The 15,456-nt window shown below is 38.2% G+C and overlaps 1 protein-coding gene across 1 annotated transcript; it reads right to left on the bottom strand.

Annotated features, from left to right (window-relative positions):
- Positions 1-134: 134 nt before the first annotated feature.
- Positions 135-14,472, bottom strand: LOC111865895 (33 kDa inner dynein arm light chain, axonemal). Its single transcript, XM_023854329.2, has 6 exons — positions 14,377-14,472; positions 8,884-9,057; positions 7,739-7,871; positions 7,063-7,208; positions 2,701-2,898; positions 135-1,762 (listed from the first exon to the last, which is right to left on the bottom strand). Exons 1-6 carry the CDS (start codon positions 14,470-14,472, stop codon positions 1,727-1,729), a joined length of 783 nt encoding a protein of 260 aa, XP_023710097.1. The 3' UTR covers positions 135-1,726.
- Between the last annotated feature and the right edge of the window lie 984 nt (positions 14,473-15,456).

Here is a 15,456-nt window from a genome sequence, read left to right as displayed (position 1 = left end):
ATTTATAACTGGAACAAGAATAAGTTTTACAGAATTTTAACATATTAGTATTGACATTAATTTGGGAGCTGCATATGTCTTGTCTGTCCTTTGATTTTCTAGGTGTTAGAATATTCTCATTTGGCTTCAAATAACTTCTGAAATATCCTCAGGTGTTGATATACTGTCTTGTATGTCTGAGTAGAGTAAAATATACTGGCATGCATGTAATGGAGCCAGTGGTGGCTCATGATCCTCTGAACGAGTGGTGTCGGAGCTGAATAAATTCCCCTGCACCCATTGCCTATATTTAAGGGGGGGATTATGTTCACATTTTAAAAATTTACTCTTTTATTGGTAACTTAGGCCTACTTTCTGCAGTGACATTATAAGTGATGGAACAGCACTCCCTTGTGCCCTGTGCTGAAAACAATTCTCCTCTTTGTAGAAATAAAATACCTCCTTGTATCGGCTGGATTGGGACCCTGCTAGTCTTATCTTTGCCTTCTGCCACCCATGAGTCGATACAGGGTGGTTTCTAAATTATTGTGAGGATATCTGGCCAGTAAATGGAAATCCCGACAGTAATTTAGAATCACCCTGTACAAATTGGCAGACAGACTGATGCAAATACAAGGGATATTCAATAAGCCTGTAACATTTGTGTTAAACTTATGCCAGGATGGGACAAATGCATCATTTAGTTTGCCCTATTGGGCTGCTTCCATTTGTTTGAGACTCTAAAGGAACACTTGTGAGAGTGCCAGTTCCACAGTCATGAAGCAGTGGAAATGGCTGTTTGTGAAGGGCTGCAAATGCAAGAGCCTAATTTCTGCTGCCACAGCATTTTTAAACCTGTTCCAGGATGAGACAGATGCATCAATTTGCTCAGGGGTTATTTAAAAAATGATACTTCATTGGAATAAGTGAGCTACATTTTACGTTGTAATGACCTCATATTTAATTTATATGACATAGGGAATCGTACTTTCGAAAAGTCTTAATAGGTTCTTTAGCAGGGATGTGTGCAAACCTCAAATTCACTCCGTCACTTACTGAGCTATTGTACCAGACTGACTACAGTCCTCATATCTTTCCTATATTTTCTTTGGCAGTCATCACATCAATGATTTATGTGACACTGAATGATTTCAAAAGTGACATAAAATCCAGTTCAACATTTCTTCATGTACTTCTTTCGTGTACATTATCTGTTTTATATTATAATACTAAAATCATAGTGTGTCCTGCTGCTGTAATACCACCCTTTAAATTATTTGGAACTCTGCATAGTCTAGCACTGGCACAGAATTTGTAATAAACTTTCTACTGTATTCATAATATTGCAGGCTTGTCACGCAAACACGTGTGCACACACACATTTGAATATATTCCTTGTATACTTCTTTTAGGTTCTTTGATAACCAAAGTTTTATATGACACTGAATGAGTTTGAAATCCCATTTTTCATTCACATCATTCTTTTGGTATTTATAAACAAATTGAATGAGAGACTTGCTTACTGAGCCACCAAAGAGAGGAATGAGTGGCTACTCTCTTAGCATCAAATGATGCCATTCTTCCACTGTTTGCTACAGTCCACAGTTATGGCTCAGACAATAAGTTTGCTAGTATGAATGGAAGCAAGAGATAAATGAAATAGGTATGGGTTTGTGTAATGTGATTTCTCATAAACAAAACTGCACGTTACACTGGATTCATACATTCCTGATAGTGGGGGAGTTCATTACTTTGTGGGTGCAATAATTCCTTCAAGTTGGGCCTGAAACAAAAAAAAAAACAGTCTGTTAATTTCTAATAATGAATTAATTAACCTTAATCTGTGATAAATGGTCACCAAAGTCAATGAATAAGGCATGCAAAGTCACAAAGAACATGTCTGGAAAATATTTGTGCGTATTTCAGTTCTATCCATTCAATGTAGAAAGTGAAATGTTACTTGATCAAAATTCTGAGGGAAGCATCAAACCTCAGTACATGATCTTTCAGCAGTTGACATTTCAAATTGCCTTCAATGGAACCTTGCTGGCAATAGTCATTATAAGGTCATGACCTGAGCCATTTGAGTCCACTTTGTTTATTCAGAACACATTCCTCAAAGATAAATTGCAATAATCGTTTACCAACGTTTAGAACTTCCAAGTGGTCTTTTCTTTTGAGGTTTTCCTACCAGAATTTTATAAATATTTCTTCATATGCTGCATTCTCTTCTCATATTAGTCTTTTTAATATAATTTTAAAAATTCTAGGTGAAGACTGCAAACTGTAAAGTTCCTCATTATGTAGTTTTCTGTGCTCTCCTGTTAATCTGTATGTCTGGTCTACACAGCACTTACCTTAAACACCCTCAGTCTGTGTTCTTTCTCCTACAGTGAAAGATCAAGATTCATATCCAGAGCTCTCTTTTAGCTGGTATGCAAACTGGCAGATAAATTATGTGTATTGACAAACTTTTTGAAGTCAAAAGTCACACATCCACATCTTTCTTTTCAACACTGAGGCCAAAACTGAGTGTGACAGTACCAACACACATGTTTCTAGAAAATAAAGGCTGTTCTCACCTACATGAAATGTGTTGTATTATATAGTTTTGTATATTTTAGTCTATTTTTCTATGGAGAAGGAAAATTCAGTAGTAGCTTCCAAGCACAAGAAAATTAAATGGAATTTGTGTTAAGTAAGGAAATATTGATTCATTACCTTCAGTTGCTGATTGGTCTTCTTGAGGAACTGAATATCTTCTGCATGTTTCTTTGCCTCTGCTAATTTCTGTTCATTAGAGCGTCGCTCAATCTGATCAGCGCGAGACCGCAGTTCCATAACTTGCTTGTCTAGGTCAGACTTCTCTGATTGGAGCTTGGTCACAGTATTTTCCAGGTCAGCTTTGCCTTGCTCGGCCTATGAAAATTGAGCATTCTCAGGTTCGTTAAAGAGGAATGGTTCATTAGGTTATTTGGTTGAAGTGTGATGTACCAAATGCTAAGGTTGTTATACATTGAAAATAATTATGAATAATGAAAGAGGAGGAGTGGGAGGCAGAGAACTTAACACACATTGTTAATTTGGTGATGCCTTAGTTTAATCGTATTGAACTGAACTGAATTTGCATTAAATGTAAAAAGATATTAGAATAATAATTTTGCCAGTTCTGTTGTATTGAATTGAATTGAATTGAATTTATTTACATTCTATAAATCCTAAGCAGGTTAGTACCTTTGGATACAGAACAAGTCAAAAGGTTACATACATAAGTACAGGCAATTTTAGCTTAAAAATTAATATAACTTAATTTTACATCATTCTCTATTTACATTGAAGTATTCATCTAAAGAGTAGAAGGAATGAGCATGTAGATAATTCTTTAACTCTGATTTAAACTTTTTAGTATCATTGCCCAAGTTTTTAATACTTTGTGGCAGATTGTTGAACACTTTTATGCCAGTAAAGTAGACTCCTTTTTGATATACTGATAAAGTTGATGAGGGTAGGTGGAAGTTATATTTTTGTCTAGTATTCATGTTATAGACATCAGAATTTAATTTGAATTTATCTTTGTTGTAAACAACAAATAAGAGAAGCGATAATATGTATTGCGATTGAAGAGGTAGAATTTTTAATTTCTTAAATAATTCTCTACATGAATCTCTACTTCTACATCCTGTAATGATTCTAATTATATTCTTTTGTATTTTAAAAATTATTACACTATGTGAAGAGTTCCCCCAAAATATTAATCCATAGTTCATAATAGAATGAAAGTAGGCATGGTAAACCATCTTCAATGTTTCCTGTGACATAAAAGGCTTAATTGATCTCATCGCATAGCAAGCTGCATTTAATTTAGGTATAATTTGTTCAATATGTATTTTCCAAGACAGTGTACTGTCTACATGTATTCCAAGGAATTTTGTATCAAGTACTTTACAGATTAATTTGTTGGCATAACTGATGTCCAGATCAATTTGGTGGTTGTTTTTAGTTGTGAATGATATGTAATGGGTTTTATCAAAATTTAATGAGAGTAAATTGGCTTCGAACCATCTGTTTAAGGCTTCAAATATAATATTTATGTCATTTTTAAAGTTGTCAAATTTAGAGTTCTTAAATATTATACTAGTGTCATCTGCATATAGAATTGGTTTAGATTTATTGTTGATGGTTTTAGATAGATCATTGTATGGGTGAACAACTTTGAAGGAAGGACACAAATTACAAGTGTTTGGATACAAAGGGCCCAGGAAGATATTTGGACCTAAGAGGGATGAAGTACTGAACAAGGAAATGTATAATTTATACAGGCAACCTGTTATTCTTAGGATAGTAAAGTGTATGAGGTTACAGTAGGCTGCCTCTGTAGCTGAAACAGGGAAGACAGGATATTTGTATAGAATATTAGTAAGTGGTTCTTTGCATATAATGCATGAAATGAACACCTAATTGCTAGGTTCTGCCCATCACCATATCCAGTAAAGAGATTTTGAAGAATTTTGATGTTCCTCGTTTTACAAAAATTGGGAGCATGTAATGTAGATCTCATTATGAAGCATAACTTTTATTTGAAACTATCTTTGTTGAGGTATGTATTTAATAAAATAGCAAACTGATCAATGCTATTTACAATATAACATCTCTGTTGCCAATAAACTTTTCAGCAATAGAATTTATATGTACAATAGCTGTAGCTGCATGCATACATACATCACATGGAAGGGTGAGTCATTTTTAGACAGTAGGAATTCATCACAGTGTAGAATGATTGTGTATCTAAGTATCGTTTTAATTCTGTTTTAAATTTTGTCTTTTGATTCAAAAGACTTTTGAGACTAAATGGTAGATTGTCGAAAGTTTTGATGCCAACACAATATGTAGTTTTCTTAAAACGTGAGAGATTTGCAGTTGGTCTATGAAGATGGTTCTTGTTTCTTGTGTTAACACTATGTACAGCTGAATTAGTCTGAAAATGTTGTTAATTATTTATTATGAAGATCAGTAATGAAATGTATTCACATGGAAGAAGTAGGAATTCTGATCTCTTAATTAGAACTCTGTGAGAGTATCAAAGTTTGTCACCCGCAAAGATTGTGACAATCTTCTTTTGTAATGTAAATGAACTGTAAGTGAACTTAATATTAATGAGGGATTCAGTCACACAGCTCATTTAGAACTGTGTAGGCCAGACTGCAGTTAGCCTTTCCACTTTCTTTCCATTTTTTTTTTTCATTTCATGCAACCTGTTGTGTTATAATATACAACTTCTTTATTACAACCATCACATCACAACTAATATCAAGATCAGTGCCTAGTTTTGGCTCTGCTACATGTTTCGGCTATTAATAGCCATCATCAGGCAAATACATGGTTAACATATATACACCACTGAACCGCAGTACTAGTAAAATTGGATACAATATTATTAATTATATAAAGTACTTGAAGTAAAAATACAATAAATTAGATTATATAAAACAAGAATAAAATTATTTGATTCATGTTTTACATCATCGAGTCAGTCGTTGGTTTTGTAATTTTGTTGCGTTCCCACGGACAAATTGGAATATTCTATATTTTGTGTATACAGGGTGTTTCACGACTTTAGGGCATAACTGCAGGAGGTAATTTCCTGGGTCTTTGTGATCAAAAAAGTTCATATAAACATGTATCCGATTTTGGACGGTTACGGAGTTATGACCGTTTTTTCATTCCCGTACATGCCCTCGTATGAACTGCGTCTGTCATCTGGCAGGTCGCTATTTTTAGCCAGCTACAGACAGAGCATTCTCGTTATCTGGACACATGAGAGTTACCTAAGATGGGTTGGGTTGGGTTGGTATCTCCAGCGCAGTTCACAACCAAGTGTCAGCCTGTGTTGTGGCCGTCTGTGGCATTTTCGAAAATCAGGTTTAAGCACCAATCAATTCAAATTAAAGGTAATTCCACGAAGCTAACTCTGCATTCATACTTTAAATGTATCGTGTATTATGCTGGTTTATTATTTTGTTCCGTTTATTGTCAGTAATCGCTACCTTCTATTCTGAGTTGAAAACGGTCATAACTCCATAACCGTCCAAAATCGGACACATCTTTATATGAACGTTTTTGATCACAAAGACCTAGGAAATCACCTCCTGCAGTTATGCCCTAGAGTCGTGAAACATCCTTTATATAAAAAAATGTATTGGAGGCTTGTGATGTAGATGTAGTAATATTAATGTTAGTTATTTAGTCGGTGCCTCATCTTACAAAGTATTGTCTGTTCTGTAGGGAATGTAGGAAATTCGTTGTTTCCATTCCCTACAGAACGGACAGTACTTTGTAAGATGAGGCACTGACTAAATAATTAACATTAATATTACTACATCTACATCACAAGCCTCCAATACATCTTTTTATATATACACAAAATATAGAATATTCCAATTCGTCAGTGGGAACGCAACAAAATTACAAAAACCAACGACTGACTCGATGATGTAAAACATCAATCAAATAATTTTATTCTTGTTTTATATAATCTAATTTATTGTATTTTTACTTCAAGTATTTTATATAATTAATAATATTGTATCCAATTTTACTAGTACTGTGGTTCAATGGTGTATGTATGTTAACCATGTATTTGCCTGATGATGACTATTAATAGCCAAAACATGTAGCAGAGCCAAAACTAGGCACTGATCTTGATATTAATTGTGATGTGACAGTTGTAATAAAGAAGTTCTTTCAGTGTGTATTACTAAGCCCAGTTCATAAACGTCACGGTGTGTGATGCTGAGATAGTTCTTTCATTACAGTAATCATGCTATGGGTTGGATGAACAGGGAACGTCCATCTAGTGCTTTTGGAACTGTATGTCGATTCCCCCACATGTTTAATGGTGGTTTAATTAAGCACAGGGATAATCTTAACCTGTTTGATGTCCACCTGTGTTAAGAAACTCTTGGCCTGGGAAAGTATCTGCTTCTAAGAGGATTGAAGTTCTTGAGAACTTACAGAGTGGATTATTCTTTGGTGTAAAGAATATACAGGGGTACATCATTTAGTATATCATGAAGCTATACTAACCATGAGGGCCTTCCTGATACCAAATGCTATACTGCTTTCATACAGGATTTGATAGGCAGAGATTGTCATTCGAATCTCATCCCTGATGCGAAGCAGCAGCAGTCCACGTTCTGCACAGTTGATTGTTACTTGGCGAATTAATTCATCTTGAAGCAGAGGTGAGGAATTCATTAGAAATATATTCATGCTTCTTTTATAATGTTATATATTTTGGAATGTGGTCTTAGCAGACATCCATGATTGAATGTGGTAAGATATTCAAATATAGTGTTATTATCAGTTAATGTCAGAACGAAGGAGTTTATAGTTGGCCTAATTGAATTAGAAAAATAGTTCTGAAGATTTCAGATCATAGCTGGAAAATTGAGAGGAATGAAAAGGGCTTAATCACAGAGTGACCCAGGTAAAAAGTTAATGAATGATGATTAAAATACTCTAATGACAAGCTGAAGCATGTTATCAAATGCTGTTTCTAGGTGGGTCACCATATGATAAAGCCTTCTTCATTCTACTTTGGCTTCCCTTAAGCATTTCTCTTTTGTGTCCTGCTATCTTTCATAGACCTGCCATTCCATTATAGTCAATCAACAGGTCTTTATAAGTCCCCTATTTGTTATGTTTGCAGCAGATTCTTCTTGGTGTGAGATGTAATGTGGCTGGATTTAGTAGAACTCACCAAAGCATTGTGTATACAGTTCACGCCTGACAGGACATATTCCTGTCTCTCGTGCTTGTCTCTGCTGTAGCCTCATGTCAAGCTGTTCTTGCAAATTGATTACATCCAAACGTGTTGCAGGAGTACTTGAGACCTGGAAATAGCACAGAACTTTATTAGAATTTCATGTTTCCATTCCAGCTACCCTTATATATGAACTACACTAATTTTGCATAATTGAAGTGAATTAATGCAAAATCATGAGTCTACCAAATACCCATTGCATGTCTGAACTTCAGATTTTACCTTTTGTTGTGAGGGGTTTTCATATGTGGTCTGGATCTTATTTCTTATAATCCTACAAGTAAGCAATTCTGTGTTGCAGCATCTCTCTTTTGATGGGCTAATAGTAACCCAGCGCTCAGTGGCCTCCATAGTCTAGGGGTAACATTCCCACCTCATGACTCAAGGTACGCAGGTTCAAACCTGGTGAAAATATTCAGGGAACAAGTCCTCCAGGAGGGACTTCAAGCCATGTGTCCCGTGTCATAGATTTACAGCACGTAAAAGATCCTCATGTCTCTAGGAGACCTCTGAGCAAAATTAGTCAGAAAGTTTCCTGCCCAAGTAGTTTCCAATTCTTCCGGTAGAGGGGGAAGTATTGGGGACCACTGCCAGAGAGGGCCGACCTCGCTGGCAGAATGGGGCTGATAGTGAGCACCAGTACTGGAAAGGCATGGCGACTAGTAGAATAATTAAAGGGAGATGCACAATAGATCAACAAATGGTCGCAGTGCATGGGGAAACCCACCCTCTCCAATAATAATAATAAACCCGGCACTCAAATTCCCTATACTTTATGGAACCCAAAAATACATTACTTTGTTCACAAGAGAATCTGGAAGGAGAAGTCTTTCCAAAAGTGACAACCAGAAAGGTCAAAGGGACAGCCCCAGAACTTTATTACTGAGATTGAAGGGAATGTGAAATAGGCACTAAAGTAGGACTAAGAGATGCATTCTATCCATTTGCGTCCTAAACAAAAGGCAATGAAGGTTTTGATCTTCTTCGGTGTGACACTGCAATTTGATAGGTACCAATCTACATGGCGACACACTGCAGCAAACCAAAATCTCATAAAGGAAGGTTATTTGACTGTTATTTACCTGTTGTCTCCACAGTTGGCCTTCTTCTTCCCATTCTCTAGGTGGCAATATAGAATTCAAAATCTCTTCTGCCTCCCTGCGATGGTCGGCAGTAAGCTGGGCTGATTTTGAATGTACTGAAAGGGGTGAAGGTAATGCTGCCCCTGCACCAAGAGACAACTTGCCTGGCTGTGGCTTTAGTGTGCAAGGAAATCAGAACAATAATTAGAAAGATCCTAATGTTAGGTAACTGGTTGTCCAACTAATATTTTATTTGACACAAATCAGGCTAAGGGTGACTGGCTGTCTTTTGGGGTCAAATCCTTTGGAGAGCAGTGTGTGTAGGATTTTATTTCTGGATATGTTGATCAATAAGGCAAAATAAATTGAGTATGAAATATATTATTTAAGTTTTAATCACCCCATGACAGAATCTATTGTTCCAAACTGAATTCTGAAGAAAAGAGAAAACTTTTGTGTAAAACTGAAGGGGAATATTGATCACTCATTCACTGAGCTGATCCCTGCTTCAGAAGCTGCCAGTTGTGTAGCTACTCAAAAACTTCCCAGCATTTTATGGAACCTGAAGGTTCATTATCATGTTCACAAAAGCCCTCCACTGATCCATATCCTGAGCCAGATCAATCCCATCCTGTCTCTCTAAGATCCATTTTAATCTTGGTCTGCCTAGTGGTCTCTTTCTGGCTTTCTAATCAGTATCCTATATGCATTTCTCTTCTTCCCCATTTGTGATACAGGCCCTGTCCATCTTATTATGCAGTTTTCTTCAACCTCCTGTCACTTCATCTCTCTCTGGTCCAAATATTCTCAAACACCCTCAGTCTATGTTACTCCCTTAATGTCAGAGACCAAGTTTCACACCCATATAGAACCACAGGCATATTCTAATGCATATTCTAATTTTTATGTTTTTGGACAGCAGATGAGAAGACAAAAGGTTCTGAACTGAATGGTAACAAGCATTACCCAAATTCAATCTCCTCTTAATTTCCTCCTGAATCAGATTTTGATTCTTACAGTCATTCCAAAATATTTGAACACTGCCACATTTTTAAAACATTTGTTAGCTCTCTTTTATGTCATGTTTTGCCCTGCATTCTGGTGATGAGACAGCAACATATGCTTAGTTTTCCCTATGTTTACTTCTAGACCAACCTCTTTACTAGCATCGGTTAAATTTCTGTGTTATCACCCAGTAGATTCACATCAGCATAGACCACCAGCTGTTGTGCCCCATTTAATATCAGTCCCACCTGATTTTCCTGGACCCTCCTAATGGCATACTCTAAAGCAGTGGCAATACAGCATTTCCTTGTTTTAGACCATTCAGGATAGAAAAAATGATCACACTATCAGGAGAGACCCTGGGGGCATCCTCAGGGGGGAGTGCTTTTGCCTCTGATGTGGAGCCTGGTCATTGACGATCTCCTGTGGGGACTTAATGATGATGGGTATTATACAGTAGGATATGCTGATGACATAGCAATCCTCATAAATGGAAAATTCCTTTCAGCAGTATCAGAGTGTCTTCAAACAGCTCTGTACACGGTCCAACGATGGTGTGAAAGAAGAGGCGTTTCCATCAATCCCAATAAGATGGTAATTATAACATTTACCAGGAAGAGAAACATAAAGGGCCTTAAGGAACTGACCCTCTTCCATAAGATGATCCAGCGATGTCAAGTACCTTGGTCAAGTATTAGACAAGGGACTGACATGGAAAAAGCAGCTGGACAAAACCATTAACAAAGCCTATCAGGCTTTTTGGACATGCAGAAGCATGTTTGGTAAAACCTGGGGACTGCAACTGCACGTTGTGCATTGGATATACCCTGCTGTTGTAAGACCCACAATTACATACGGCACCACAGTAAGGTGGCCCAGAGTTAAACTGAAGACAAGCAAGGCAGAACTTAGCAAATTGCAAAGGTTGGCTTGCTTGGGTATCACAGGAACAATTCGAACATCTCCAACAGCTGCACTGGAGACACTCCTTGGACTCCCCCCACTGCATATACAGTTGGAGGCAGAGGCCAGGGCAGGAATCTACCGTCTCCAGTGCAGTGATCAATGAAAACCTAGATCCCATAGTTTCAGACAGGCATACATAACTCAGGACACGAAAAAAGAACCCATATTACAAATGGAGTCTGACAAAATGATACTGAGACATGTATATGAAAAACCATTCACAGTCAGATTTCCTGACAGGATTGAATGGGAAGACTGGTTTCGGCCCGACAGAAAAGGGGGACTGATCTGGTATACAGATGGTTCCAAGATAAATAAGGGCACTGGAGCTGGTGTGTACTGCTATGGCACGAGGCGAAAACTTAGTTTCAGCCTTGGGCAGTACACAACAGTATTCCAGGCAGAATTATATGCCATTAAGGCATGTATTATGGAGAATTTAGATAGGAACTGCAGAAATAGGAAGATCTACATTCTATCAGACAGCCAAGCTGCACTTAAAGCACTTGACAAACACCAGATCAACTCAAAATTGGTCTGGGATTGCCAACAAACTCTCATGGAACTGGCCAAACATAACAGGGTACAACTGATATGGGTGCTGGGGCATGAGGCTATTGCTGGAAACAAAACAGCAGACCAATAGGCTAAGATTGGAGCTGAACATCCGTTCATAGGACCTGAACCAGCCTGTGGCATCTCTATAGCAGTTGCCAGACAGGCAATCAGGGACTGGACAAATATGAATCACAATAAATACTGGGGATCCTTAACTGGACTCAGGCAGGCAAAGGGACTCTTACGAGGACCCTCTACTAAACGAGCAAAGGAAGTGTTGAAGTTAAACAAGAACCAGCTACGATGGGTAGTAGGACTACTTACAGGACACTGTCACCTCAAAGGACACCTCTTCAAATTGGGACCAAGTAACAGTCCAACTTGTGAGAGGTGTCAAGAAGAAAATGAAACAGCCACACATATCCTGTGGGAATGTGAAGCCTTAGCTTGTTTAAGATTGCGCCACATGGGTCAATAATTTATGGAACCAAGTGACCATTTCGACGTACCCATGTAGAAGATCCTGCACTTCATTCCAAGTGCAGGATTGTTGAGGGGATAATCAGAAGGGGAGGCACAACAAATCACTGTGGTCACGGTGCAAGGACAGAGAAGGCCCACCCCTTATACATTCATTCATTCCCTCCTAACTGAATCATAGGTTTTCTTCAAGTCTACAAATAGCTGATGTACTGTCTCAATGTACTCCCATTTTTTCTCCAGTATCTGATGACTGCAAAAGATCTGAGCGGTAGGTGAAACCCACACTGATGATTCCCAATAATATCATTTATATATGGACTTAACATTGAGAGAGAAGAATATTGGATAATAATTTGTATGAAGTTGATAGAAGCAATATCCCTCACTCAGCCTCTAACAGAAATGAGTACCAGGAATTAAATAAATAATTTTCCTGGGGAGTAGAGCGCGGCCCGCGCATAAGGCTGACAACCTTACCGCCATCTCTGAGCCGATTGTCTAGATAGTGTGGGACCCTTAACGTCTCACAACCCTATGGGCCTTCACGGCCTGTTACAGGGATAGCTTTACTTTTACTTTATACATACTTTTAATATTCCAAATACCAAATCTCATATCCATTTTCTTTGGCTTATGTTGTTTATCCAAAGAACCATTCCAGGGCAAAAGCTTCTTGTGATCTTTCGTAACAAGCTAATTTTTTATGGTGAGGAGTTTTTAGTCTCACCCAACCTCCAACCGTGGGACCACCCCTTGTCGGCTGTCCATGACTGTGTATGCAATATGTTCGCAGTTACCCTCCATACCTGGAGGGCGTCTCCTCCAACCGCAACCTGAGGACACACCATACCGTGGTGACAAGGGACCTACCTAAATGGGTGGGATATTGATCACTGTAATTAAATATAATATTCCTTTTGGGAAACTAATTAGGATCTGTTTTAGGCCTCTGGTCATGTTTCGGTGATCATGTATTAATATGGTGTGGGTACTGGTCACATTTTCGTTTACATTAAAAATTTAGCCACGCCAAGCCAGGCGAGGAAAAATTACTCCGCCCCATACTTACTTACTTACTCATGGAGCTGAGTCCTCCTTGAGGAGCCGCCAATTCTGCAGCTACTCAAGAATTTCCCAATATTTTACGGAACCCGAAGGTTCATTACCGTGTTCACAAGAGCCCTCCACTGGTCCCTATCCTGAGCCAGATCTATCCAATCCATACCATCCCATCCTATCTCTCTAAGATCCATTTTAATATTGTCCACCCACCTACGCCTTGGTCGTCCCTGTGGTCTCTTTCCTTCCGGCTTTCCCACCAATATCCTATACGCATTCCTCGTCGCCCCCATTCGTGCTACATGACCTGCCCACCTCATCCTCCTTGACTTGATCATTCTAATTATACTTGGAGAAGAGTAAAAGTTATGAAGCTCCCATTATGCAGTTTTCTCCAACTTCCTGTCACTTCATTCCTCTTCGGTCCAAATATTTTCTGTCGTGTATCCAAGGAATCCGTCCAGGTCCGAGGCTTTGTGTTCATTTTCGTAACATAATGATTTTTTACGGTGAGGAGTTGTTAGCCCCAAGCTGGAGGGTCGCCTCTTGTCGGCTGTCCGCTACTGCTTATTCAATATATTCGCAGCTTCCCTCCAAAACTGGAGGGCGTCTCCTCCATCCGCAATCTGAGGACGCGCCATGCCGTGGTGACAGGGACCCACCTCAGTTAAAAACAGAGCAGGTTTCTCAAAACTTCGTAAATGTAACTCGAAGTTTACAGTCACCATGACGAAAACCGTCGTCGATGTCTCAGCTCTTAAACATTTATATTTACAATGTTATGCGTATAACATGTTTAGATTACTGCCATTTGATTATCACGATATGGAAAAATAGCAACAGAAATTTTTCGTGAAAGAAAAAACAAGGGAACTGCAAAATATGCCGTCCCATATGGCCGCTCGGTTCGACTGTGTTATCTGCGCAGGCGCTGGAATACTGCAATCACAATGAACTAGCGATTATCTTAAGCAATGATCTTGACCATCAAAGTCGATGTATTGTTGCAATATTTTTGATAATTCCGTTAGGTGAGGTCTAATGCTTCTGCACACCCTGAACTGCTAGATATTTTCCCATTGTATGCAAGTATCATACTTCTTAGTTGTCATTCGAATTTGATCCCTGGTTCCTTCTCATGGGATTTGTGCAGCACTAAACATTTTGCCCAGGTAGACTTAATCGAGATTCTTCCATTCTATTAGTCATTGCCCTTTTTATCTTTCGGATATTGACACAGTAGTCATGAAATTCTTCACTGGAAATCCTTAAATTCCTCACGCATGATACATGCCGAACCATATACCTAAATTGGCACATGCCTGTTTGTGAAATACAAGAATTCACAATCAATGGCGCACAGAGGGAATAAAATTTTTTTTCCAAAGAACGTCAGGTACTACACTTATACCCTATCATTACCTTAATTGTTGGTTTCTTTTTCTGATGTTTGGTGACCAGCTCGGGATTATCATACTTAACAAGAGAGTGAACTGACGGTACTATTCTTTCTGCCATCTTGTTAATGTGGTTGCTATAACGACGCAACGTGTTTTGTCATGCGTCCGAAGGAAAATCGGTCTTTTAATCAGCTTTCGATTGCCTAAGTTGGTTGAAGGAAAATAAGTAAATATTTTTCTTTAATGTCAACGGAATAATGTGTGCAAAATGAATCAAAACTCTATTTTCTGAAAAATTGTAATTCCCTTGTAGGAAACAACCAGGATGTATTTTAGATATTAACAATAACCGACTCTCTATTAACAACTTAATAGTTGTCTCCCCCCCACCAAAAAATATAATAGTGTATTGTTAATATAGTTAATATTTATTTTATTCACTCCCTTTACCCCTGAATCAGATATCGCCGCCACCCCTACATAGTGCTTAGAGCAGAAAACTTCACAATTTTGCCGTTGTAATCGACAGGTGGAAAATGGACGTCAAGCGGACAAGAGTAGGATGGCACATTCCAACGGTCTACTGATGAAAGGGGAACGAAATAAAACAAATCACAGTTTGGGGGGTTATCAAACAGGCATGGTCTATACGAAAACATAGCCGGGGGCTGCGCATCTGTTGTCTAGTCTTTGGTATAGTGTTGTCGTATGGGTATTCTGCCCATGAACTGTCATTGTAATGGTATGTATACAGATAAGACTTGATCCGCCTCCAGTATCAAATTATGATAACTGGGCAGATGACAGCCAGTGCTTATGACGTGCTGAAATGCGATGTACAAAACTGTGGTCAAAAAACCGAAGGGAGGACACCATTTGAAAGATTTAGGAATAGGAAAGGAATACGTATTTACGCATGTATAGGCCGCACATTTTTTGCCAAAAATTCAAGAGGAAAACTGGGGTGCGGCTTATATTCGAAATATTCGAAATCACACTTCATTTAAAAAAAAATAACGTTGCCAAATTTCGGAACAATTTCTACTCCTGAAATAATATTCCAAGAAAATTATTTTTTCTATAATTTCTGTCTGAAAATTGT

This window comes from Cryptotermes secundus, unplaced genomic scaffold (genome assembly GCF_002891405.2).
Source record: "Cryptotermes secundus unplaced genomic scaffold, Csec_1.0 scaffold1670, whole genome shotgun sequence".
Classification (NCBI taxonomy): domain Eukaryota; kingdom Metazoa; phylum Arthropoda; class Insecta; order Blattodea; family Kalotermitidae; genus Cryptotermes; species Cryptotermes secundus.
Note: the sequence above shows the minus strand (reverse complement) of the source record. Positions and strands in the feature narration are given on the sequence as shown.